At 36.7% G+C, this 25,095-nt stretch overlaps 1 protein-coding gene and 1 pseudogene across 1 annotated transcript in view; one reads left to right on the forward strand and one right to left on the reverse strand.

Annotated features, from left to right (window-relative positions):
- Nucleotides 1-24,785, reverse strand: part of MED1 (mediator complex subunit 1) — a 36,650-nt gene extending 11,865 nt beyond the window's left edge. Inside the window, exons 1-13 of the mRNA XM_006889380.1 lie at nt 24,548-24,785; nt 19,180-19,286; nt 16,653-16,731; nt 15,605-15,659; nt 15,378-15,510; nt 14,515-14,543; nt 11,240-11,311; nt 10,597-10,671; nt 10,152-10,225; nt 9,753-9,842; nt 5,589-5,700; nt 4,989-5,113; nt 4,615-4,733 (exon numbers count right to left, since the gene is read on the reverse strand). Of these exons, the coding sequence (XP_006889442.1) occupies nt 4,615-4,733; nt 4,989-5,113; nt 5,589-5,700; nt 9,753-9,842; nt 10,152-10,225; nt 10,597-10,671; nt 11,240-11,311; nt 14,515-14,543; nt 15,378-15,510; nt 15,605-15,659; nt 16,653-16,731; nt 19,180-19,286; nt 24,548-24,572 (1,095 nt within the window). The 5' untranslated portion in view covers nt 24,573-24,785. The remainder of the gene's footprint in view (nt 1-4,614; nt 4,734-4,988; nt 5,114-5,588; nt 5,701-9,752; nt 9,843-10,151; nt 10,226-10,596; nt 10,672-11,239; nt 11,312-14,514; nt 14,544-15,377; nt 15,511-15,604; nt 15,660-16,652; nt 16,732-19,179; nt 19,287-24,547) is intronic.
- On the forward strand, nt 3,506-4,137 carry LOC102863102 (annotated as a pseudogene).
- Nucleotides 24,786-25,095: the final 310 nt, after the last annotated feature.

Genomic DNA, 25,095 nt, shown 5'->3' on the forward strand with positions numbered 1-25,095 from the left:
AAAAAAAAAAAAAAAAAAAGAGAATGAAAAAAAAATACATACTGACAATCAAAGTAGGACAAATGATTTTGAGTATTTCTAAAAAACTCAAGTTACCATATCATTTGGACCACCAGCAGTGAAAATGTCTCTGCACTAAATATTCGCTACCGTTTTCTTACGAGAAACTTCATGTGCATCCTTTGTCTTTGAAAAGAACAGTATGACACCAAAATGGATGTATTAATCTTTTCTGTGAAATTCTTAGCGTTGTTATACTTCATTTCCTTTAACTGTTGGTTAAATTCTATGTAACATAAATCATCCTTTTTTAAAAAAAAAAAAGACCTGTCTCTCCTTACAACATGTCCAAAGTATGTCAGGCGAAGCCCCAAAATCCTTGCCTCCAAAGAGCAGCCTGGTTTAACCCTCTATAGGATGAATATGTTTGTTTTCTTGGCAGTCCATGGTACATTCAATACTCTTCTCCAGCACCACAGCTCAAAGGCGTCAATTCTACTTCTATCCTCCCTAGTCACTGTCCAACTCTCTGATGCATAACAAGTGTGAATATAGTACAATCAGGATGAAATAAACAAGGATGATGACATATTGTAAAAAATGTAACCAGTTTCATTGAATAATTGGTGGCGCAAATAGGAACCTAACTTGACATGCTGTATACAACCAATAAATGTAGTTAAGATGACAGCTTATAAGCTATTATGACTCCAGACAGCACTCAATGCACTAGGATGTAGAACATATACTTTATGAGCAATGTCAATTAACTATCCCATGAGACCCTGATCCTAAGCTTTCATCTTATACAATACTGAAAAAAGGAAAAAAAAACAAAACTGTGAAAGACTTTGAGCCGTCAGTGAAAATTCAAAGCTTTCATTTAGTAATTATTTTTCTTGTTGTCTGCCACTGAATCAGATCCAATGAGCACAGGAGGAAATTGTCCCTCCTTCTCCAGTGGAGCATCTGGTGGATTTGAACCACATGCCTTTGAGATTACAGCCAATTAATAAGTTTTTAAGGAACTCTAATGGCATACCATTACATCTTGGCTAACTTAAAGGTCCATGGTTCAAATACACCAGCCATGCCTCAAAAAAAGGATGAACAATTTTCTCCCTCATCTGTTGCAATGCAGTATACGTTATTTATCCCCACTTTCTCAGTCTTCCCCCAGCCCCTATTTCAGTCCTCTTTTATAACAGTGACATTATGCACTATGTCTTTTTTTAAAAATATTAATTTTAATGAAAATTTAGAGACTTAGGGTTTCCATCTGTTCATTGTTTCACTTTTCTCCCTGTGTACCCCCTCCCCCATTAACTCCTCTCCTTGAAAAGTAAAACTCTTTCACTATTATGCAATCCCTCCCCCCAAGTCCACTCAACTTTGCAGCCTTCACTCTGGACACACACACACACACACACACACACACACACACACAATAATAAAAAAAGAAGAAGGATGATGAACAGTCTCCTCTAATAAAGAACCCTAGCCTTGGAAACTCAATGGTGGGTCACCTAAAATCACAACTGACTCTATGGAAGTGGGTATTCTCTTTTTATTATTCATATGAAAATTATAAATTTGTTCCATTAAACAATTCAGACACATTGTTTCAAGACAATGATTAAAATTCCCATATTGTAACAGCACCCTTCCCACACCTGTTTACATTCATCCTTTTTCCTATCCCTTCGATTTGAGGCAGAGATTCCTTCAAGTCAGATACAGACTGGGACCTGCACTAGACCAGCATCAGCAGTGGTAATGGAGAACCAGAGACCAATAGAAGAGGTGAACTTTAACTGCCACTTCACACAGCCTGAGCTGAGTTCCTTAACCCAGGTTTACAAGAGAGCTAAGGGAGATGTCATAATTGACAGGACTAAGAAATCTTTTTAACACTGGACCAGAGCCGTGAAGTTTAAGATAACAGGGCCTGCAAGTATGCTAGAGAAGCTGTACTGACTGAAGAACTGTATTCTGTTTCCAACCTAAATTATAACCTGTTAACTTCTCTAATAATCCCCGTAATTATTATCTGTAAATTCTGTGTGGTCACTACAATAGATTAGTGGATCCAGGACAGCAGCAAGAGTCCTAATGAGTGGGTCGGCATTAGAATCAGTAGCAGAAGTAGATGCAGGAGTGTGGATGCATACCTGACGCCATAAGAATCAGTTTTGTACTGCTGATGCTGTATATGGACAGTTCTCCTTTTTAGTTAGTGGAGATTACGTATTGCTACCCCTACATCAGTCACCATCTTTTATATTAATCATCTTCTATATACACTCACACACACATTGCCCTCATGTTGGAACTGAGAGCTAACCTTCCAGTAAGTTTACTGTTAATCACGCGGGAGGGGGCTGCTCAACTTTTCCCCATTGATTGGTGGATTCTAACTGTCAAGAGAACCACTACCTTTGACTTAGTAGTGACTCCCTACAAATTACACACAAGAGCTCCCTAATGAGTCTATAGACCTGTCTACTGTTCGGCTCAAACTTGAGTAAGGGGACGTAATTTCACTTTCAGGCTTGAAGGGTCGTAATTTCAGGAGTTTCCACCAATCTCTATCACTCCGGTAGGTTGGTCTTTATGATTCTGAGTTTTGTTCCACATTCTTCTCCCAATCTAACAGAGGTCTTTTAAGTATGATCCCTTTCAAAGCAATCAAATCTATTACTTTGAAAATAAATCCAACCTTACTTACATCATTATAATGAAATCAAAATTAGGCAATTGCAATTTTGATCTACATTGTCTTCAAACATTCAAATAATTTTCAGTCTATATGAGACTTTAAAGAGCCTTCCATACTTTATATGCTCTAAAAGATTCTTCTGTGCATGTATTTTAAGACCTTTCCAGATTATAAACCCATGATATTTGAAAGTAAAGAAATAGGAATTCTTAAAATTCACTTATAAGGAAATAGACTGCCACTTTGAAAGCTCATTCCCTCTTTCTTCAGGTTTTCCAAAGATTCTGACAATCTCTGACCTGAATGAGCAAATGGCACCAGTATTCCAAAAGAAAATGATCTGATCTCAATAATCTGATAAAGGAAAAGTCTGATTTTAAATCCAGTTACAACCTGTAACATTTGACTTTCACAGGCCTCCCCTTTGCACAGTAACTCTTAAGTCATTCATTGGTTGTAATTTTAGGATTTTATTAGTTATTAGTTGTAATTTTGGGAATTTACTAGTAATAATCTTTATGAAAACAGATTGCCAGGTCTTATTTTTATGTCACCACTGGGTGGTTTAAAATATCAACTATTGGGGTCCTTCTGGCATCGCCAGAGTGAATTGATCTGGGAGTTGGAGAGGGTTCCAAAGGTGAGAAGTGGAGTCAGGGTCCTGGCTGCCAGTCAGTATATGTCCCATGCCCCACTCTTTTGTCATAAAAAAGGGAAGAAACACTGCAGTGAATGAAGATTCCTCTGCATTTTAGCACTTCTTTTTCTCCTGTAGTTGGCTTTTGAATGAGGATGACAATGAAAGAGACGAAGAATGAAGCTGAGACCACTTCCCTGGTTTCTATGCCTCTCTACACAGTTATGTATCCTGAGTTTAATGAGCTAGAAGAAGTTAACCTGTCTGCAGCTCAGACACTGAGAGCAGCTTTCATTAAGGCTGAAAAAGAAAATCCAGGTCTCACACAAGACATCATTATGAAAATTTTAGAGAAAAAAAGTGTAGGCGTTAACATCAGAGTCCCTTCTCCATATGGCAGCTGATGACGTAGAAGAACATATGATTGAACAACTAGAACTCGAATTCCACGACCTAAATGAAAAGGTGCAGGAACTTAAATTCTCAGTAAGATCCCAGATGAGATCAATGACCGAATGCGGTTTTTGCAGACAATCAAGGATATAGCTAGTGCAATAAAAGAACTACTTGATCCAGTGAATAATGTCTTCAAGAAATACCAATACCAGAATCACCAGGCACTTGAACATCAAAAGAAAGAATTTGTAAAGTACTCCAAAAGCTTCAGTGATACTCTGAACCCTATTTTAAAGATGGCAAGGCAATAAATGTGTTTTTAAGTGGCAACCTACTAATTCATCAAACCGACTTGATACTTCAGACCTTCAAAACTGTGGCCTGAAAGTTGTATATGTTAAGAGATACATACTTCTCACTGGCAGTATTGAACTGCCTTTATTTGTAAATTTGAAAGTTTGTATAAATTATCAGTCCCTGCTGAAGGGACCTAATCCAGGATGTTGAATTGGATTATTGCCATCTTACACCATATTTTTGTAAAATGTAGCTTAATCATAATCTCACACTGAAGATTTTGCATCTCTTGTGCTATTATCATTCTTTTAAGAATTATAAGCCAAGAGAATTTACACCTTAATGTGACATTATATAACATTCTTTAAAAGAATTGTAAATAGTGGTGTTTGTTTCTGACATTTTAACTTGAAAGCAATATCCTGCAAGATAATATATTTAACAGTATTTGGTGGCAAATATTCAATAAATAGCTTACATCTGTTAAAAAAATATCAACTATTTGATTAGCAGACGAATAAAAACTGTTTATACCACAAAGGAACCTTAATAGGGTCTTACTTACCGCATAAAATCTCATATTGTGATTCAAAGGTATAGGATCAGGGTCCTTTAATAACTCAAACTGAGTGATCAGTTCATAAAGAGGTACATAAGTTGGTTGAGTTTCAAACAATGGAATTCCTAAAGAAACAAAGATCAGGATAATGGTCACCTTAAGAGCAAAGTATTGAGAGCTCCTGTTTCTCTTGGAAATGTCCACATTCATTCACTCACCTATTCCAAAGTACTTACTAGGCATTTACTAGTATAAGTCATAAGGACATCTACCTACCTGTGTTTCTTTGAGGGCTACGAGAGGTCTAAAATAAGAGGAATATTAATTTTCCTTTTCAATATACAACAAGTAATTGTTATCTCCTGGTGTTGTAAACCCACCTGTGCAGTTCTGAAGTTTCTGAACAAATGCTCTAGATACTGGGATTGGCTGGGGAAATTTCAAGAAGAAACAGGCAGGAAGATCAACACTGTTGGCACTGGTGATTGAGGAGAAGGAGGGGGTCCTTCAACAAAAAGGGGAAGTGTTGGATTATGAGTATATAAAAATTAAAAATTCAAACACCCATCCTTAGATACATATATACCACAGACACAAAGCTCAGTTTTTAACTTCCTTCCCATAATTAAAAAAATCCCGTTTTTTTAATCCTGAGGTATTTAATCAAATATTTATCCAGAAGTATGGTCTCTAGTTATTACAAAATAACCCCAAACCATTAGTGCAAGCCCCATAAAATATAGGGGAGTAATCACTACACCAGAGAAATAAGCAGTTATCTGCCTTCTCTCTCAAGGCTGGCACTTCTTTAAGCAGTGTTTAAAGATTCAAATAGAAAATGAACAAAAGGGAGGTTACACAGATAATACAAAAAGTCAATCTCTAGAAATTCAAGTAAGGGAAGAACCAAGTAACACCTATTTAACAGTAAAGTTGAAAGCGAAAATGGACTCGCCACCCTAGAATTACATTTAACATACCACTTGTTGTCAACTGGATGTGACCCCATAATTAATGGTGCAATTGGGAGTTTGTACATAGCAGATGTTCCTTCAATTGTCACTGATGCATTCATGCCCAAAGATCGAGGAACTAGGAATAAGAAAGATAGAGGGTATTCTCCAAAGTCACATAAATTATGGAACTCTCAACATTTTTTTAAAAAAATGAATATGCACGATAGTGAAAGATTTTATTATTGTGATTAAGTATTCTTGAACTGGCTCCAATTCACAGAGGTCCTAAGTACAATCGAATGAAACCCTATCCTTTCCTCACAATTTCTGCTGTGCACAAGGTCATCGTTGCAATCCTTATCAATCCATCTCCTTGAATATCTTAATCTTCGCCAATGATTTCCTTTCTTCCAAGCATCTCTCTCATTGCTATCAAATCAGAATCAACTCATAGGTGACCCTCCATAATGTTTCTAAGGCTATAAAAAGGCCTAAAAGGAGATTCCTTATCAGTCTCCTTCTGAATGACAGGTATACTTGAACTGGGAGACAGATTCCATCTTTGCATTAACAGTGCAACCATAAAGACTACATCGTATACTCAAACACTTATTTAATTTAGAAATGTGGAAAGTTTCCTTTCTAACCAACCAGCAATTCATTTTATCAGTAAGTAAAGCAAAGCACAGAAAATAATGGATGCTAAGTGAAAAAAAGTTGGGGTTTCTTTTTCTCTTAAAAAAAAGTTTTTTAAGACTGATTATTAAGAAACACTTATCTTCTCCAACTTCAGAACACAGTTAATGAAACTGATTACTGAAGAGATTTAATGATTAATGTTACAAGGGAACCAACCATATACTGTTATTAGATCATTTCTCATTATCATATGACATATCAAAATTCAAATAAAACTTAAAAAATAGAGTTCACTGCTAGTCAATTTTCTAACTACTGAAATAATGGAGTAAAGCTGATGAGTTCAAGTCAGAAGGCCTGACTTGAACTTTCTTTTATTCATTTAATGACTTATACATTCAAAAGCATTAAGCTGTTATATATGCCTGGTTATGTTACTGTATCTGTTTATGTGTGTAAATATATGTAGACTATCTGAAAAGTTAGCAGTTCAGATCCATCCAGCACATCTCCAAGAGAAAGACCTAGTGATCTGTTCTTCCCATTAGAATTACAGACTAGAAAACCATGTAAGGGCAGTTCTGCTGTCATACGAGGTCACGGTGAATAAAAATCAACTCAATAACCTGTAACATTACCATTATGCACACTCACATATGCATAAACCCAGGTGGTACAAGGGTTAACATACTCAGTAGTTACTCAAAGGTCAGCAGTTCAAACCTGTAGGTCACTTTTGGGGTAACAATTTAGCAGTTGACTTTTGTAAAGACCCTGGAAACGTCTATTACATCCTATAGGGCCGCTGAGTTGGAGTCAACTCAATACAACAGGTTTATGGAATGGATGTACATGTGTGTACAAAGTTACCATAAAGATGGTTCTAACTGATGGTTATCCTGTATGTGTCAGAGAAGAATTGTGTTCCATAAAGCTGTCAATGACTGATTTTTCAGAAATAGGTTCTCAGACTTATATTTCCACTGTTTTCTGGGCTAACATGAATCTCTAACTTTTAGTTAGTCATCAAGCTCCTTAATGGTTTGGAATATATATGCACACTTGAAAAACACACACACACACACACACACACACACACATATATATGTATATGTATATAAATAGCACAAATGTGTGCAAGTTTGTATGACTAAGCCCTGGGTGGTGGCTTTGTTAGCTGACATCGAGCTAGCGTGATTCATGACAGCCCTATGCACAGCAAGACTGAAATGTTATGATCCTTTCATGGTTTTTCATGTGCTGATTTTCACAAGAAGACTGTCAAGCCTTTCTAGTCTATCTTACAAATACAGAGTTAATCCTCACTATTCCCAACAGGTATTGTCTTTAAAGTTGCCACAAACACTAAGTTAGCAAATACCGAAGCAATGTTCTTAAGAATATACCAGGAGAGATTCCTGCAAGCCTCTGGCCACAACTCTTCAATATACAATCTTATTTTTGTGAGTTTCTATGTAAAGAAATTTCATCTACTATATTAGATCAAAAAACCCAAACTTATTCCCACTAAATCCATACCAAGCATGGCGACTCAGGATACAGGGTAGAACTGCTCTACAGGGCTTTCATGACTATTATCTTTACTGAAACAGATCATGAAGCATTTCTTCCATAGTGGTGCTGGACAGGTTTGACTTGCCAACTTTTAAGTGAGTAGAGAAGAACAAATCATTTGTTTCACCCAGGGACCCTTTGATACATGTTCAAAAACTAAAGTGCACCTGATTCAAGCCATGCCTTTTTCCCATCATTTGCAATGCATCTGAGAATTAGACAGTAACAGAAAAATTGATGCCTTTGTTCTGTGGTACTGGAGAAGAGTACTGAATATACCATGGACTATCAAAAGAACACACACACACACACACACACACACACACACACACACGTATCTTGGAAAAAGCGCAGTCAGAATGCTCCTCTGAAACAAAGATGACGAAGCATCATTTCACATGCATTGAGCATATTGCTAGAAGTTACTCCTTGGAGAGGGAACCTGCATGCCTGGAACCGTGGACCCTAAACAGTGACTGAAGCAATGGGCTCAAGGGTGTCAAAAATTATGATGGCACAGGAAAGACAAGGTTTAGATCTATTGTTCATAGGGTCACTATTAATCATACTAGATTCAACAGCACCTAAAAACAAGAAGTCATTAAGTAAGAGGCCTTGACACCACCATTTATCACATATGATGTTGTTACTCGATTCCAACTTATGGTGAACTCTCAGGTGCAGAGAATTGCTCCTTACATTTTTCAAGGATGTGACCGAGATCACCAGGTCTGTTTCTGAAGAGCCCAAGAGGCTTTGAACTGCCATCCTTTCACCTAGTATAAGCATTTAACCATTTGTGCTATGTAGGGACCCCTTATCATACAACTGCAGATGAGTTGGTTCCAGAGTACAACTATCCCATAGGATTTCCAAGGCTTTATATCTTTACACAAGCATTTTTTCCCATAAAGCAGCTGGCGATTATTATGCACTATCAGCCTTCCAGTTTGCAGTCTAATGCTTCACCAGTCCACCGAGTCACCAGGATTCTTTCCTTTTTGTTGCTATATTATCCCAATTCACCTAGCAATTGAGTTACCCTGTATCTGCTGTCTTTATCCAAAAGGAAAAAAAATCTCTCCCACTTTTATGACTAGTTGTTGTTGCTATGTATCAAGTTAAAAGTGACTAATAGTTGACCCTCCAGTGGGTTTTCAGAGGTAGTTAATTACAAAGGAGGAGACTGCCCATCTTTTTCCCATGAAGGAGCTGCCTACCTTTGGGTTGGCAGTGCAATTCCTTACCACTGAGCCATCAGAGCTCCTATACTCATGACTAGAGTTGTTTGAAATTGGAATTTAGGCTCTTATCCTAAAAGATTAGGTATATACTACGTTTCTTGACTGATTATATTTCAGAGAAATGGCTTCTAGATCTTTGAGAAAAAAATTCTTGGGTTGTAAAACTAGCAAAAGGCTATTATATGTAAATATTTTAAAGCTCAAATGTTTTAATTAGTCAGAAAAAGAACAAGTTAATAAATCTTTTAAAATAGACATTACAGAAAGGAGATGGAGAATCTCTTTCAACCAGGACTACAAACCTCTCCTTTAATTCCTCTTTTACCTGTTGTTATTACACACACACACACACACACACACACACACACACACACACACAATGTGACAGAAATACTGACTTGGAGCTTACAAATAAATTTTGGAATTCTTTTCGTTTTTTTCTTTTTTCTCTACTAGTTTATTTACAACACACACGCACACATATAGACACACATGCACAATGTAACAAAAATACTGATTTGGAGCTTAGAAATAAATTTTGTTTTTTCGGGGTTTTTCCCCCCTACTAGTTTATCTACAAACCTCGAATATAAATTTGAACAAATTCTTTCAATTACCCTCACCCCCCCCCATCAAATTGTACTACCCAGTGATTAATCCCCCCACCCCCTGCACATCCATACCCCTCTGCTTCCATCCTCTCCCACCCTGCTTCACAGTTAAGCCTTACCAGCATTCTCATGCAAAATGATGGGAGATGTAGTCTTATCATCCAGCAGGTCAGAGGGGGAGGCATAGTACTTTAAGTTCATTAAATGGCCTATGAAAAATAACATCCATTAATCATTTTTATCAGGTAAATTTCAAATAGAGAAAAATATCCACATTAATGTACATCCATACACAAGACATTATCATCACAGATATGAGGTGTCATACTTCAAAGGAGTCTATAAGTTATGACAGAAGCAGAAGTACTAACTATAGAAGTAACAATTTGCTTCACATAAATTTAAATTGTTACTTGCCCACATAAACAGGTGGTTTTCTACCACTGCTATCTTTATTACCCCAATGTGAAAGTAATTAGGAATGAACCGTCAACTCAGCAAAATATGCATGCATGTACCTCCACTTCTTGGAGTGAGATAGCCAACACTTCCATGAAGAATCTTATCCAAGGGACTAGCATTGGTTGCTTTCCTGCAAGACAAATAATCTATGTTTACTTTTATTTAAGCCCTGAAGGTTCTAGTACCTAATTTGATAAATGGTTCAGATCTTAAGTCTTAAAATACTTCCAAACAACTGTTTTTGTAAGTGGGCAAAAAGTAAGCACATATCAACCTCAAAAAAAAAAGGATCAATTCCAAGTGTACTCCATAAGTAATATGATGAAGACCTATGGAATACCAACCAGTAACTTAGTGATACTATTACTCTGGAAATAGAATACAAGCATTTGAGAAGAACAGTATAAATAGGATCCTAGGAATTATAAGGATAAAAAAATTATGAAAAGCAAAGTACCTAAAAAAAAAAAATCATAAAATCAATGATGTACTCAATCTTACCAGTACATAATTGCCATTTTAGATAGATCTTGTTCTAAGGATTGGAGAGCCAAGTACATTTTAGTCTTCAGTTTGCTAGAGAGTAGATAAAAAACAAGAGTTAAGAACAAAGACAAGCCTAAATAAGTCTATCCTGGAACAAATTTAAATATATAAGAAATAAACAATCAACCAATAGTGATCTATTAAAGATAATTTTTGTTTACAAGATCCAATCAGATAACAGGATCCCAGGCAAGTTAACAATAAAAATGATAAGCCAGAATGAAGAACAGTGTTAAACGCAATTTATACAAACTTTGTAAGCAAACCAATAATATAAAAAGGATTTTTTTTAAAAAAAAGATAAGCCAGTTTCACAATTCAATCCATTTTAACCTAAAAAAAAAAAAATCAATGAACTAAAAATGTCTAAGGATTAATCTTGTCTTTTAATATCAAAATCCAATAATGGAGACTTTATATATTTATCTTTAAATGATATGAAGTCAGAAATTTAGTTATAGATTGTCAATAAAGATAGAAATAAACAAATAAGGTAGGGCAGAAAACTCAGCACATTTTCAAACACAGAACTGCTTCTATATACTAATATTTAACTCGCACCCTTACCCCAAACCCAAGAAAATAAAAAAATACTTACTTGTCTCCTGGAAGGTTATACAGATTAACAAGACCCTTAAGATGCTTAGAGAATTCATCAAAATTTTTTTCCCTATAGGAAGTTCAAGGAAAAAGGGAGAATATAACAAATAATTACCATGAGAAATTACACCGAACTATTAAAAGTCATGGCTATATAAAATTGATTTTAACTAATTTTAATCTTTTTCTTCCATCCAAAGTTAATTAAAGGTACAAAAGAAAAAGAAATATTTCACTTTCTCTCTCAACTCCATTTTTCTGTAGAAGGTGCTAATAAACTGTATAGAGGTCGAAAAGAAGACCAATTAGCTACCAAATAATGAGATTATCTTAATAAATCCTTTTCCTGAGATTGTTATCAAGGAAATGATTTCTTTTTTTAGAAAAAAACACAATAGCAATGAGAAATAAACTAGGGCGCAGAACACTTATAGGTATTTCGCAATAGAGAGGCTAAAGGAAAATGGACACTGGAAAACAGGTAAGAGATCCACACTGAACAGGAGTGCTACTATGGAGATAAACCTCATATACTCCAAAATAGTCCTATAACCAGGCCTGTCATGCGGACATCTTGCATTCTATGACCTCTAGCATTCCAGGACCTGATACTCAGACTTGGATTTAAGTCTTCGGCTAAATGGGTATTCTTGTGAGCAAGCTTAAAAATGAACATAACTTGACAATTCTCTCTCTTTGGAGGAATATTTTTTAAATTTACCTATGGACCACTTAATGGCATACAGACAAAAAAAGCTTAAAATAAACATACAAAAAATAAGCACATACATATTCCCCCCTCCTTAAAATTACCATCATACAAAGTCAGCTTATAAAAAAAAAAAGGGTGTAAAATTTAACTTTCTTTCTGAAGGTTTTACTTCCAAACCGTTTCAGCTGTGAGCTCTACTCCATTTCGTTGTTTTGAGCAGTCAATTCTGACTCATAGAAACTCTACAGGACAGGGTACGACTGCCCTATAGGAGTCCCTAGGCTGTAATCTTTATGGGACTATGCCTCCAGGTCTTTTCTTCTATAAGCAATTAGTGAGTTTCTAATGGCCAGCTTTTCAGTTAGAAAGTAGTCAATCACTTAAATACTCTGTCATCAGAATCCTTAAATCTACTTTAAAGCCAGAATACTGGTCCTTTGTAAAAGAGTATAATAATTTATCTTTGCCACAGTTAACGCAATAAATTATAAAATGGTCCCTTTTTATGACCGATTACAACTTCTTAAAAGGTGACAGATTTACTGCATGTTAAAATAATCAGAGTACCACAACAAGACAAAGGTAAATAACCCAATTAAAAAATAGGCACAACATATGAACAGACACTTCACCAAAGACATTCAGATGGCAAACACACACATGAAGAAATGTTCAAAATCCCTAGCTCTAAGAGAGATATAAATCAAAACAACTATGAGATACCATCTCACCCCAGTAAGAATAGCAAAACTTAATAGAACAGCAAACATCAAATACTGGCGAGGAGAAAACTGGAATCCTCATTCACTGCTGGTGGGAGTATAAAATGGTGCAGCTCTATGGAAGGCTATATGGCACTTTCTCAAAAAGTTGCAAATAGAAATACCATTGACCCAGCAATTCCAATACTGGGAATTTACCCGAAAGAAACCATAACTGCCACCCAAGCAGATATATGCACACTCATGTTTACTGCAGCTTTGTTCACAATAGCAAAGAGCTGGAAACAACTCAAGTGCCCATCAACAAATGAATGGACAGAGCAGCTCTGATTGAAAAACTCATGAAATATTATACAAAACGGGTGACCCTGGAAGACATTATGCTGAGTTAAATATCTCAGTCACGAAAGGACAAATATTGCATAGGGCCACTGATGTAAAATAAGACTGACATCAGAGTTGAGGGAAGGCAGAGAAGGAGGGGAGGAATGATGTATACTGCACTGAAACAGATGAGGGAGAGAACTGTTTAAAAGGGATGATATATGATTGGGTATTGTCATGGCAGGAGTCCAGAATGAAGGCTGCACAGTGGAGTGGACTTGGTGGGAGGGATTGCATAACAATGAAAGAGCTCTTCTTTTACTTTTCAAGAAAACTGAATTTGGGGGGGAGAGGGTAGGCGGGGAGAAAAGTGCAATAATGAATGACTAGAAACCCTAAGTCTCTGTAAACTTTCATTATCATTAATTTTAAAAAAGTAAAAAAGAAAAAAAAACTCACCGAGAAGGCTAAGTTGTAAAACTTATTAAGACACACTTATGCTTGTAGCTAAGAACTGGTAAGACTTTATCACACATACTCTTTAATGTGTGTGTGATAATTTAGAGCACTCCAATGGCCTAGCTGATAAGGAGTTGCTCAGCTAGCCCAAAGGCAGCTTGCCTCTGGCAGTATGAATTCACCAGCTGCTCTACAGGAGAAAGATGGGCAATCTTCTCCCATGCAATTCAATATCTCTGAAAATTTGCTGAAGGGTCAGCTAAGAGTTGATTCCAACTAGATGACAGTGGATTGAGTTGACTTCTTTAATATAAATTTTTCTTTCCTTGAAAGGAGATAAATTTGTTTCATTATTTTTTATTATTAATTTTAATGAACGTTTACAGAGATTTTAGATTTCCATTCATTCACTGTTGCATTAAGAAAAATTATTTTCATTACACAGAACCAATTTTTTAAGATCATCTCTGATTTAATAACTAGGTGCTATCTCCTTTTGTTCCACATAGTACTTCTAAGGCTAGATCGGGATAATTTTGCATTCCAAGAATGATAGTAATGTTTGGAGACATCTGTAATTGTTACAACAGAAGGAATACTATACCATCAACAGTAAGAAGTCAAGGATGCTGCTACTCACCCTATAATGCACTAGGCAGACCTCCATAATAGCAATGACTTTTTTTAAAAATTTATTATTTTTTTTTATGTGCCATCAAATCAGATCTGACTGGCACAGGAGGAGATTGCCCCTCCTACTCCAGCAGAGCATCTTGTGGATTTGAACCACGTACCTCTGGGATTGCAGTGCAGCTTCTTGCCACTAAGCCACCAGAGCTCCCTAGCAATGAGTTTTCTGATATAAAAAGTCAACAGTACTGAGGGCAAGAAATCTTGAGGTACTGAATAGGGTAAGATATCAAGCAAAGTCAATTTTCAAAGTATAACTACAAAATCTGAAAAAATTTGTTCATTAGACAAGTAATTCTAACTAGTATTAAACCCTAGCTATACTGGAAATCAGTGTTAATGTAAAAGAATAGATCTTTTGCTCACCTTAACTGCTGCACAAGCTCTGGACAACTCTGAAATTAAAAAATTTTGTTAAGACATTAAGTTAGTTTAACAACTTTGAGAACATGAATTATTTTTTCTCTTTTAATGATACACTTTATAAAATATAAAAAAAATCTCAAGAAGCATCATCTTCTTTGTGAAGTATGGGGGTTAAGGTGAAAATTTAAAATATATAGTTTATAAAGGAATAAACATTCAGTTCCTTGGTTGATATATTAGGACCTTTCTTTAATGCCATCCCTAGAATCAACATCATCTGTCTAGTTACAAAGTATTTTACATTTCTTTCTACTATAAGATTTTTCAGAGAAGTTAGCAATGTGTAAGATTATCTGCCCGATTTGGTTATGAATGCTTATAAGACTGTTATTTGCCACTGAGTCAGAACCAACCCTCCAGCTGACCCTACAGCAGGTTTTCAGAAGCAGTAAATCACACAGGAGGAGACTGTCCATCCTTCTCCAGTGGTGCATCTGGTAGATTAGAACCGCATGCCTTTGGGATTGCAGTGCAGTTTCTTAACACTCGACCACCAGAGCTCCCAGTAGGAACCATGAATTCTTTTATCTTCCCATCTCCGCACCTGCTGGTCATTTGAGACTCAAGTTTGCTAACATGAAATGAAAAAGGCTACTCTAACATTTACAATTGGGAAAAATCCTAGGATGACATTAGAGATGAAGTCACATTAGTCTAAAATCTATTCCATAGCTTTTGCCATTATAGTCTATCATCTTTACAGTGGCTCATGAAAAAAACTAAACCCAAGCTTTTTAAAACCCCAACCATTCATTTTTAAGTTAATGTCCCATAGATGCCAGTGAAATATCAACAACACATACCACAGGATTCTCCCCATGGTGAGCCACTTTTACATCACAAAGCTGTCCTGCAGGATCTAACTGCACTTCCACATAGAACATATCTGACGTGATGTAACATTCAGTACCACTGGCACTGAGATGAGAGCCCAGTCTAGCAGGAACAAATCAAAACAAAATTAATAGAAAATATGAAAAGCCACCTAATGTCAACACCAAGTTCAGTAACAGTTTATCAAATGACTTACCCATTCTGCCTTGCTATAGACTCCAAACGATCAGTCATAGCTGGTAATGATGTTACTGTAAAAGGACAAAAATGGAAATGACAAAGGATTCTCCATGTAACTGTATTCTAAAAACATATAAATATCCTAAGGAAAGCAAATGCCTTTCCAAATCCATGATATATTTTAAAAATTGCAGATGCTGTATAATATACACAAAGCTCATGAGAAAAGCTCAGTTGAGGCTTAGGCATTATTAAGTGTCAAAAAAAGGATCTTTCTGAAAAAATTAATGAACTCTTCTATTTTCACTGCCCCTTATTTGGGATGACTCTATATAAGAAAGGGGCACATTTATCTTGTTAACATAGAATAAAGTACAACATCAAAGTCAATTTAAAGCAGATGCTGTTGTCGTTGTGTACCACAGAGTCAGAACCGACCCATGGTTGACCCATGAGCAGGTTCTCAGAGGCAGTTAACTGCATGAGAGAAGACTACCCATCCTTCTCTCGCAGAGCAGCTGGTGGCCTTGAACAGCATGCCTTTGTGACTGCAGCACAGCTTTTTGCCACTAGGCCAGCAGAGCTCCCTATAAAGCAGATCTTCAGCTCAACTGTTTGTCTGAGATAAGGTAAAGAAAATAATACTTTATTTCCCATTTATAGTTCCATCTTTTTTAAAAAATAAATAATTACTAATTATGAGCACCAAACCCTGAAAAAAATATCCACAAATATTGTAAAAGTCTCTTTCAAATATCTCAGTGTCCATCTTACTGAGTTTTTCCGAATACAACATATGATCATGTTTAAAAAGTGAGAATTTTCCTTTATCTTTAGTTACTGCTAATCACGTCTCCTGAAATCCCTACCAAACATCCAAGAGAACCAAAAATAATTTTCTTCAAAAGTTGAAGAGCTCATTTTAACTCTTTATGTAAAAGCCAAACTAACACATAGCAAAGAAAATGTAATTCCTTCTATTTATATTTCAAGTATAAAACAGTGCTTCTTAAACTGAAAGATTTAAAAAAAAAATCAATATTATTTCAAGAGTGCTTACAAACCTTTGAGAGCCTTTTGCAATGTCTCCAAACAGCTCACCAAGTGTTGGTGCCCTCCAGAACTCATCACAACTCTTTTCTCCTGCATATCAAGCATTAATACAAATAAAAATTTATAAGACTAACATAGCCTCTGATAAAAAGAAACATTATGCTAGTACTAATGTATCAATATTGTCTAAAACTTTTCATTTTTTTATTGGGATTTAGGTGAACGTTACAGAGCAAATTAATTTTTCACTCAACAAGCTAATCAATCTATAGTGTAACTCTGTACATCCATGTCTCTGAACATAGAAAATGGAATTCACAGTACCAAAAATAAGAAAAATTAGGGAGAATCAAAACTCAACAGATTAAATCAGCATCCTATAGAAATAACTGCTTTATAAAATTTTAAAGGCGTTTTGACAAATTCCAAATCTAACAAGGTAATTTGCATATTATCTGAGAAATAGAACCAAACATCAATTGTATTAAATACTTTCCAACAAACAGTCCAAAAGACTCTCCCAAAAACAAAAGAATTGGTAAGTTTTTAACCTTATCATGAAAGCATCTCCCAAAAGACAAGACCTGGCAGTTTTTTCAATCTTATCCAGGAATGTTTAAAAATGTTCCAGGCCCCAGGAAAGTGAACAAGTTTCTAGTAAAAATAATCATCTCATTACTCAATAACCTCCCTCAGACCCTGGATCAAGAAATGGATGCTCTGGGCAATAGGTACCAGTATGTTCTGGTGGCATAGTGGTAAGGAGCTGTACTACCAACACAAAGGCAAACAGTTTGATTCCAATTGCACAGCCTCCTCTTGTGCAATTTAGTGCCTCTGAAAACCCACTAAAAGGTAGCTATACGTGATGGTACTTCACAACCACCAAGATAAATTCTCTTTTGTAAATTAATAAATAAGCTTCTTAATTGACATGTTAATCTACCATACTTCAGTTAACGTCTGTTGTTAAGGCCAAGAGACCAACAATACTAGGTTTCTAAACCTAGATAAATGTTTAAGTAAACAAGGAAAGCTATAATGACCAAATCAAAACTTTGGTACACCAATAGAGGACTGGTGTGTCACACATTTATAGAAACCTACAATTATAGAAACCACACAGTATATACTTTCTGACTTGACTCTTAAAAAAATTATATAAAAAAGCAAATTTTCAAAGTTACATATAAAGATATGTCTCCATTTTCCAAAGAAGAAAAATGAGATCATTAATTTTCCAAATCATACAAGTAATTAGCACTTAGGTGAAGCCTAAAAGAAAAAGTCTTATAACACTAAAATCAATTTAGTATGTTAATTTAAACACCTATTACACTGAATGAATATACTACAGACCCAAGATAAGGGGCAGAGACGATATTTTCACTGAAGTACAATATATACACAGAAAGGTAGACAAATTCTAAGTGACTACATCCATGAATTATTACAAAGTAATCCACTATATAATCACCAACGCATTAAAAAAAGAGATTGTCAAGTTTTTCTATCATTCTAAGCTTCACCACTGGAACAATATGAATGAACTTTTTTTTAAAAAAAAAATTTTTTAATAATTTTAATGAACGTTTACAGAGATTTTGGATTTCCATTCTTTCATTGCTGCACTTCTCTCCCCGCCCAGTCCTCCCCCCATGAATGAATTTTTAACATCCAGCTTTGTGATAGGTTCATGCGTTCTACTTAACTGGCTAAGGAGTCACCATATTGATAAATAATCAGGGCAATTAGATCTGTAGAGAATTAGGTTGGCAGAGTTCACCTGTATTAAGAATGAATCACAACCTCTACTAATAATATAGATACATAACATTAGCATAAAAGAACTTGATGGGCTCACTCTTCTACTTCTAGCAGCTTGCCAAAAGGTTTGGGGTCCACTCCTGACCTTTCAAGGTTATTTCTCCCCTTTTCTTTTTAACTCTTCCACACTGCCTATCTATCTTTCACCAACCATTATCTCCTTTGTATTACCTTAACAAACCTTTTGCACTTGTTTTGCTAAATTAAAAAATAACTTTAGGGGAGCTCTGGTGGCCTAGTGGCAAGAAGCTGCAACTACAATCCCAGAGGTGCACAGTTCGAATCCACCAGATGCTCTGCCGGGGAAGAAGGGACAATCTCGTCCTGTACCAGTCAGATCTGATTTGACGGTACACGCACACAAAAATAATAAAAAATAAAAAAAAAAATTTCTAAAAAAAAAAAAAATAATAACTTTATGAGAAGTGAAGAAAAAAATCTCTTTACACCAGTCTAACAAATGTGCTCCTTACAGGTACCTTACTTAGCTTAGCACGTTTGCCTGAAATATCGCAATGTACTCAAAATTAACACAATTTTATAATTACACCTTCTTCTTAAGGCTGATAGCCACCACATACTCACTTATTGTTTTAACTGAAGGTACACTATAATGACCGTCATTTGAACAAGTCCACATAGAGAAGTTAGCTTATTAAACAATTAATTAAGCATACCACTTTATCAACTCAACATCGCCACAATCCTCACCATGACTTGACGCACAAGCTTAATGGTTTCACTCCAAGGTCTATTTTGGTTAAATTTTGCATGGAGCCGTTCCAGGAGAGAGCTCATCTTATTCAGCTTTTCTGATTCTATGATATAAATTAAAAATGTAATTAGAAACTCTTTAATCAAGTCCTCCTAGTTTTTCTTGTTAAAATTTTATCACATTAAGAAATCAGTTAAAATATTCTGCAATACTATTTACTTCAAAATTCAGAAAATATTTTTAATGATTGGAAGATACAAATTACAGGCCTGACCTAAGGAATACCATAAAATAAAATGGCTTTCTATTTAAACTTCTAATATTCAAATTTTTAAATTTTTTTTCTGGTACTAAGAGAGTTTATTGTTTAGTTTTTTTTTTTTTTAACTTTTTTATTATTCATTTTAATGAAAATTTACAGACTCTGGATTTCCATTCATTCATTGTTGCCACTTTTCTCCCCTTCCAGCCCTACCCCCTCGAACACTACCCTCTTGGAAAAGTAAAATTCTTTCACGGTTTTACAATCCCTCCCCCAAGGTCTACTCCACTATGCAGCCTTCATTCTGGACTCCTGTCATGGCAAAAATACCTAATCAAATATCCCTTTTAAACAGTTTTCTCCCACATCTATTTCAATGCAATATACATTATTGAACCCATCTTTCTCAGTCTCCCCCCAATCCTTAGGTCAGTCCTGTTTTACAACAGTGGTACCATGTAGTGTTTGCCCTTTTGTGACTGAGATACTTCACCTAGCATACAAGGGTCACCCATTTTGAATAATATTGCATAAGTTCCTTGTTTTTCAATGCAGCATAGTATTCCACTGTGTGAATGTACCACGGCTTCTCTATGCATTTGTTTGTTGATGGGCACTTAGGTTGTTTCCAACTCCCTGCTATTGTGAACAAAGCTTTGAAAAACATGGGTATAACTGCTTGGGTGGCAGTTATGGTCTCTTTGGGGTATATTCCCAGTAGTGGAATTGCTGGGTCAAATGGTATCTCTATTTGCAACTTTTTGTTTTGTTTTCAATTTTTTTTTAAATTTTATTATTTTGTGTATGTGTGCCGTCAAATCAGACCTGACTGGTATAGGAGGAGATTGCCCCTCCTTCTCCAGCAGAGCATCTGATGAATTCAAACCACATACCTCTGGGATTGCAGTGCAACTTCTTGCCACTAGAACACCAGAGCTCCCGATCTGCAACTTTCTGAGAAAGCGTCACACCACCTTCCACAGTGGTTGCACCAATATTCAAAATTTTTAAAAAAAAAAAAAATTTTAATAAGAACCACCAAAAGAGCTGTCTTTAATCTAGGTTGATAACTAAGCCTACAATTTAGTGACAAAGTCATCTCATTATATGCATGAACGCATCTGTAGAGTTCTTCTATGTTGTTATGTGTGACCTTATGCATAGTAACTCTGAATCCTGCCCTATCATGAGCCAGTCTCACTGTCTCCAACATGCCTACCCCCACTACCACAGTTACTGGTGTCAATCCATCTCTCCTCCAGGTTCTTCCTGTCCTGTGCTGTTCTACGCTTCCAAGATTGTCTAAGGACTGATCACTCCTGATAATATCACCAAAGTGTGTGAGACAGCTTCAAAATCCTTGCCTCCAAAGAGCAACTCTCCAAAACAGACTTGTTTGTTCTTTTGGGAGTCCATGGTAAATTCAATATTCTTCTCCAATACCACAACACAAAGGCATTGATTGTTCTGTCATCATTAGTCATTGTCCAGCTCTCTGATGCATAGCAAGTAATTTCAAAGACCATAGCCTGGATCAGGCACACCTTAGTCTGACAACATTACTTTTCAGCACTCTGGAGAGGTCCCTGACAATAGATTTTCCTAATATAATTTGTCTTTTGATTTCCCGACTGCTGGTGCCTACAGTGTTGATTGTGGAACCAAACAAGCTGACATTTTTAACAATTTCCATTTCTTCTCCATCTATCATAGTGTTGCCAATTCACCCAGTAATGAGGCTCTTTGTTTATGTAGACCATATATTTGAATACTGTGTTACAAGAATTAGGTTTCCTGGTAAAATAATGCATATCAATCAGGACCCTAACTAAAAGAAGCTCCATAAGAGAAATATGGGCATTCTCACCCAGTAAAGATTTGTTGTTGCTATTGGTAGGTAATTCCAGCTCATAGCAGTCCTGTGTATACTGGATTGAAACTCTATCCAACCCTGGCCGATCCACAAAATCTCCTTGGTTGCAGTAACTGTCAAGCCATCTCATTGAGGTCATCTTCTCCTTCCCTGATCTTCTACATTTCCAAGCATAATGCTCTTCTCTGGCTCCACCTGATAATATGCCCAAACTCTGTGAGACAAAGTCTCACCATTCTTGCCTCTAAGGATCTAAATCCTTGGAAACTCAGTGGAGGGTTGCTAGGAGTTGAAACCAAATTGATGGCCATGGGCTTGGTTTTTTCAGTTGTTTGTTTTGTTCCATTTTACTTGATAGTCAATGTGAAAACATTAACCTATTTGCCAATCCAAAGGCATGGGGTTCAAATCCACCAGCTGTTCCATGGGACAAAAGACAGGCAGTCGTCTTTCAAGCAATTTACAGCCTCTGAAAACCCACTCACTGTAGGTTCAGTTATGAGTCAGTTCTGACTCAATATAACATGAAGAAAACAGGCTCATAGGATCAAACTAACAAGAGCCATTTGAAACATTACAGACAAAGTTTAAAGGAGCAGAGTGTTTATGTTAAAGGAGAGGGATAACTCAGCAAAGGAGGATGAAGATGATTGCACAACTAAAATAATGTAATCAAGTCAATGAATTATACATAAAGCTGTTGAAAATCGTATTACAGTTGTTAAGTGCCATCAAGTACAACTCAACAGCAACCTTATGACAGATCTGAACCCTGTCCCATTCTGTGTCATCTGCTGTATATATTCTCAACAACAAAAAATTAATTAGAAAAAGAAAACAAGCTCTATTAGTCATTCAGACATTTTAAGCTTAAACTAAAATTATGTACAGAAAAGAGATCTATGACCAAGATGATTATCCAACAGAACTGAAAGAAAGGCAAGACTGGCTTCTAAGTTAGTAAATCTCCTATGACTTCAAAGTCGCCTTCAATTCTTAATTTGCCTAGTAGTTGGGGGTGAGAAAAAAAAATTATGTAAAAAATGACATAAGAAATATGGGTAAATTAACAAGGAAATAACCATCAAATCAAATAAAACAAAATCAGATACACTCTGAAAAGCAAAATTACATTATTGAAATTTAAAAGATAAGTTCACAATCTTCATGATGGGGGTGTTTTAGAAAAGATAATTGCGAATATTGGCACTGAAAGAAGAGTAAGATATCATCCATCAAATTTGAAGCAATGTGATGTCTAAAGCAATATTCCAGCTTTTTTCCAATTCTCTCATCATCTTCTAGGGAGCTCTGGTGGTTTCTTGGGGAAGGAGTTGTAGTGCCAATTCAAAGACACAATTCTAATCCACCAGATAGTCTCCAGGAGAAAGATGGGAAATCTCCTTCTGTGCTAATAGTCTCTGAAAACCCTGTAGGAGGTCAGCCATGAGTCAGTTCTCGCTCCACAGCACATAACAATAGTATCATCCTCATCATCTTTTAAAGATTTGATTCTTGGAAAGTTTTAAAAATTTCCATTTTCAGATTTCATTTGTTGAAACATTATTTTAGCCACTAGAGATACAGCAATGAACAAACGTAACAAAAACTCATGCCTCATGAAGTTTCACGGGTCCACAATGAACATCCATGGCAACAGCAGTCAAATCTTACACTGGGAAAATCTGCTGTAAAGGACCTCTCCAAAGTTCTAAAGAGCAAGTATGTCAGTTTAGAAACTAAGATGTGCTTGATACAAAGGTTCTTTCAGCTCTTTCCTATGTCTCTGAAAGTTGGACAATGAATAAGAATGACATAAGAATCAATGTTTTTGAATTGTGATGTTGGAGAAGAGTACTGAATATCCCATGAACCACCCAAAACAACAACTCTTTCTTGAAAGAAGTGCCACAGGGTGTTCCTTAGAGGCGAAGATGGTGAAGCTTCATCTCAAATATCTGTGGCATGGTCAAGGAGGGGCTGGTCCCTGGAAAAGGACTTCATGCTGAGAAAAGTGGAGAATCAGAGAAGGGAAGACCTTCGCAAGATGGATTAACACTGTAACTGTAACAAGAGGCTCAAATATATCAGAGATCATGAGGATGACACAGGATAGAGCAAGATGCAGACAGTTTATAGATCACTATAAGCAGACACTGGCTCAACAGCACCTACAACTCGAAGTTTCCATTTTACTTCATGCCATTGTCGTTAAGAATATCTTTACCTTCTTTAAAATACAACACTTCTTTACCCTGAAAAGTCTGCTAAATCTCTTTCTTGGATCTTCAAATCGGTAACACTTTTTTAAAAGCAACTGTTATGTACCACGAACTATATGAACCCGAGTCCCTAGTCTTCAGAGCTCAGGGAGCTCTGGTGGCATAATGATAAGAAGTTGTGCTATCAACCCAAAGGGAGGCAGGCAGTTCGAATCCACCTGCTGCTTCAGAGGATAAAGATGGGCAATCTCCTTCATGGTATATACTGCCTCTGTAATCCCACTGGTGAGTCAGCTATGAGTTGTTTCTCATTCGACACAGTACACAAGTCTACAGAGCTTAGAATAAATAGGGAGAGGGGAAAATAAACAACGATAATACAATGCGCTATGAGAGAATTTTGTCCAAAATGGTAAGGAAGTATCTAAACTGGAGCTTGAAATTTTAGAGGGACAGGGTAAGATTCCAAAGTCAAGCTGTTTTTGAGCAGTTCTGCTACCACAAGCATGCAATTTAAAGCATTCACATATGCAACAACACAAGACCTGAGCACTGTGCCATTCTGAACAAATGCTGGCTTTAAATATCACAAAACTTCATTCATCTTCTCTCAAGGCAAAACACCTTTCCAGTACTTCCGTTATAAACAACTCTTAATCATTTGTCATGTCACTACTCTGACGTTTCCTGCACAAAGTAAAAGCAGTTTTACACTTATTCGCTTAGGTTTTCCCCAATTTTAAGCTCTAAGTGTCCTGAGGTTAAAATGACTGCCCCTAGTAGAGCAAAAACACCTTCACAAAAGTTGGGAGCCTCTCGCATCACTCCAAAGTTACAACTCCACTATGACTTGGGGAAGCACGGCCAGAGTTTAAAATTCACCCAAATGTTGCCTCCTGGACTCTGACCTCTCCAGAGAGTGGCGTCTACAGGTCATGGGACAATAGTCCCCGGCAGAGGCCGGTTCCCTAAGTTGTGTCCCGCCCTCTCCTTTCCCCGTCACTCACCCTCGGCTTCCCCCTGAGCTTTCATGCTGGCGGTGGGGAAGGCCGCGTCTGCCACAAAAAAGGATAAGCCTTTCCCCACCACTAGCGGAGGAACCGAACTGGTTCAAGTTCCCGGGAGGCAGGGTACCAGGAGTCCCCACTTTTCCCGGGAATATTCAATCTGAAGTCCCCGGCGGCAAGAAGAGAAGGGTACTCTCGGCCGCAGCCATCTTCCCCAACGGAACTTGCCAAAGATCGCGAGACTGAGATCCTACGAGAGAGAAGGAAGGACTTCAAAATATCGCGGAGCGGGAGGCGGGGGAAAGAATGTACACTTCTCGCGAGACGTTTGTATGCCAGTTTTTCTTCTTTTTTGTGTCAGGTGGGAGTTGTTTGCCTGGGTCTTGAATTTGCAATCTGAGACAGCCGCTGGCAGTAGTCAAAACCTGATATTTTTATTTTCGGAATTGGCTCAAACACAACTCATTGCTGTCGAGTCGGAACACACTGATAGCGTACCCCAGCGGGTTTCTCAGAGGCTATAAATTGTACCTAGAGATTGATTGTTG

This window comes from Elephantulus edwardii, unplaced genomic scaffold, assembly GCF_000299155.1.
Source record: "Elephantulus edwardii isolate Elephantulus edwardi_28Jun2011 unplaced genomic scaffold, EleEdw1.0 scaffold00077, whole genome shotgun sequence".
Taxonomy (NCBI): Eukaryota; Metazoa; Chordata; class Mammalia; order Macroscelidea; family Macroscelididae; genus Elephantulus; species Elephantulus edwardii.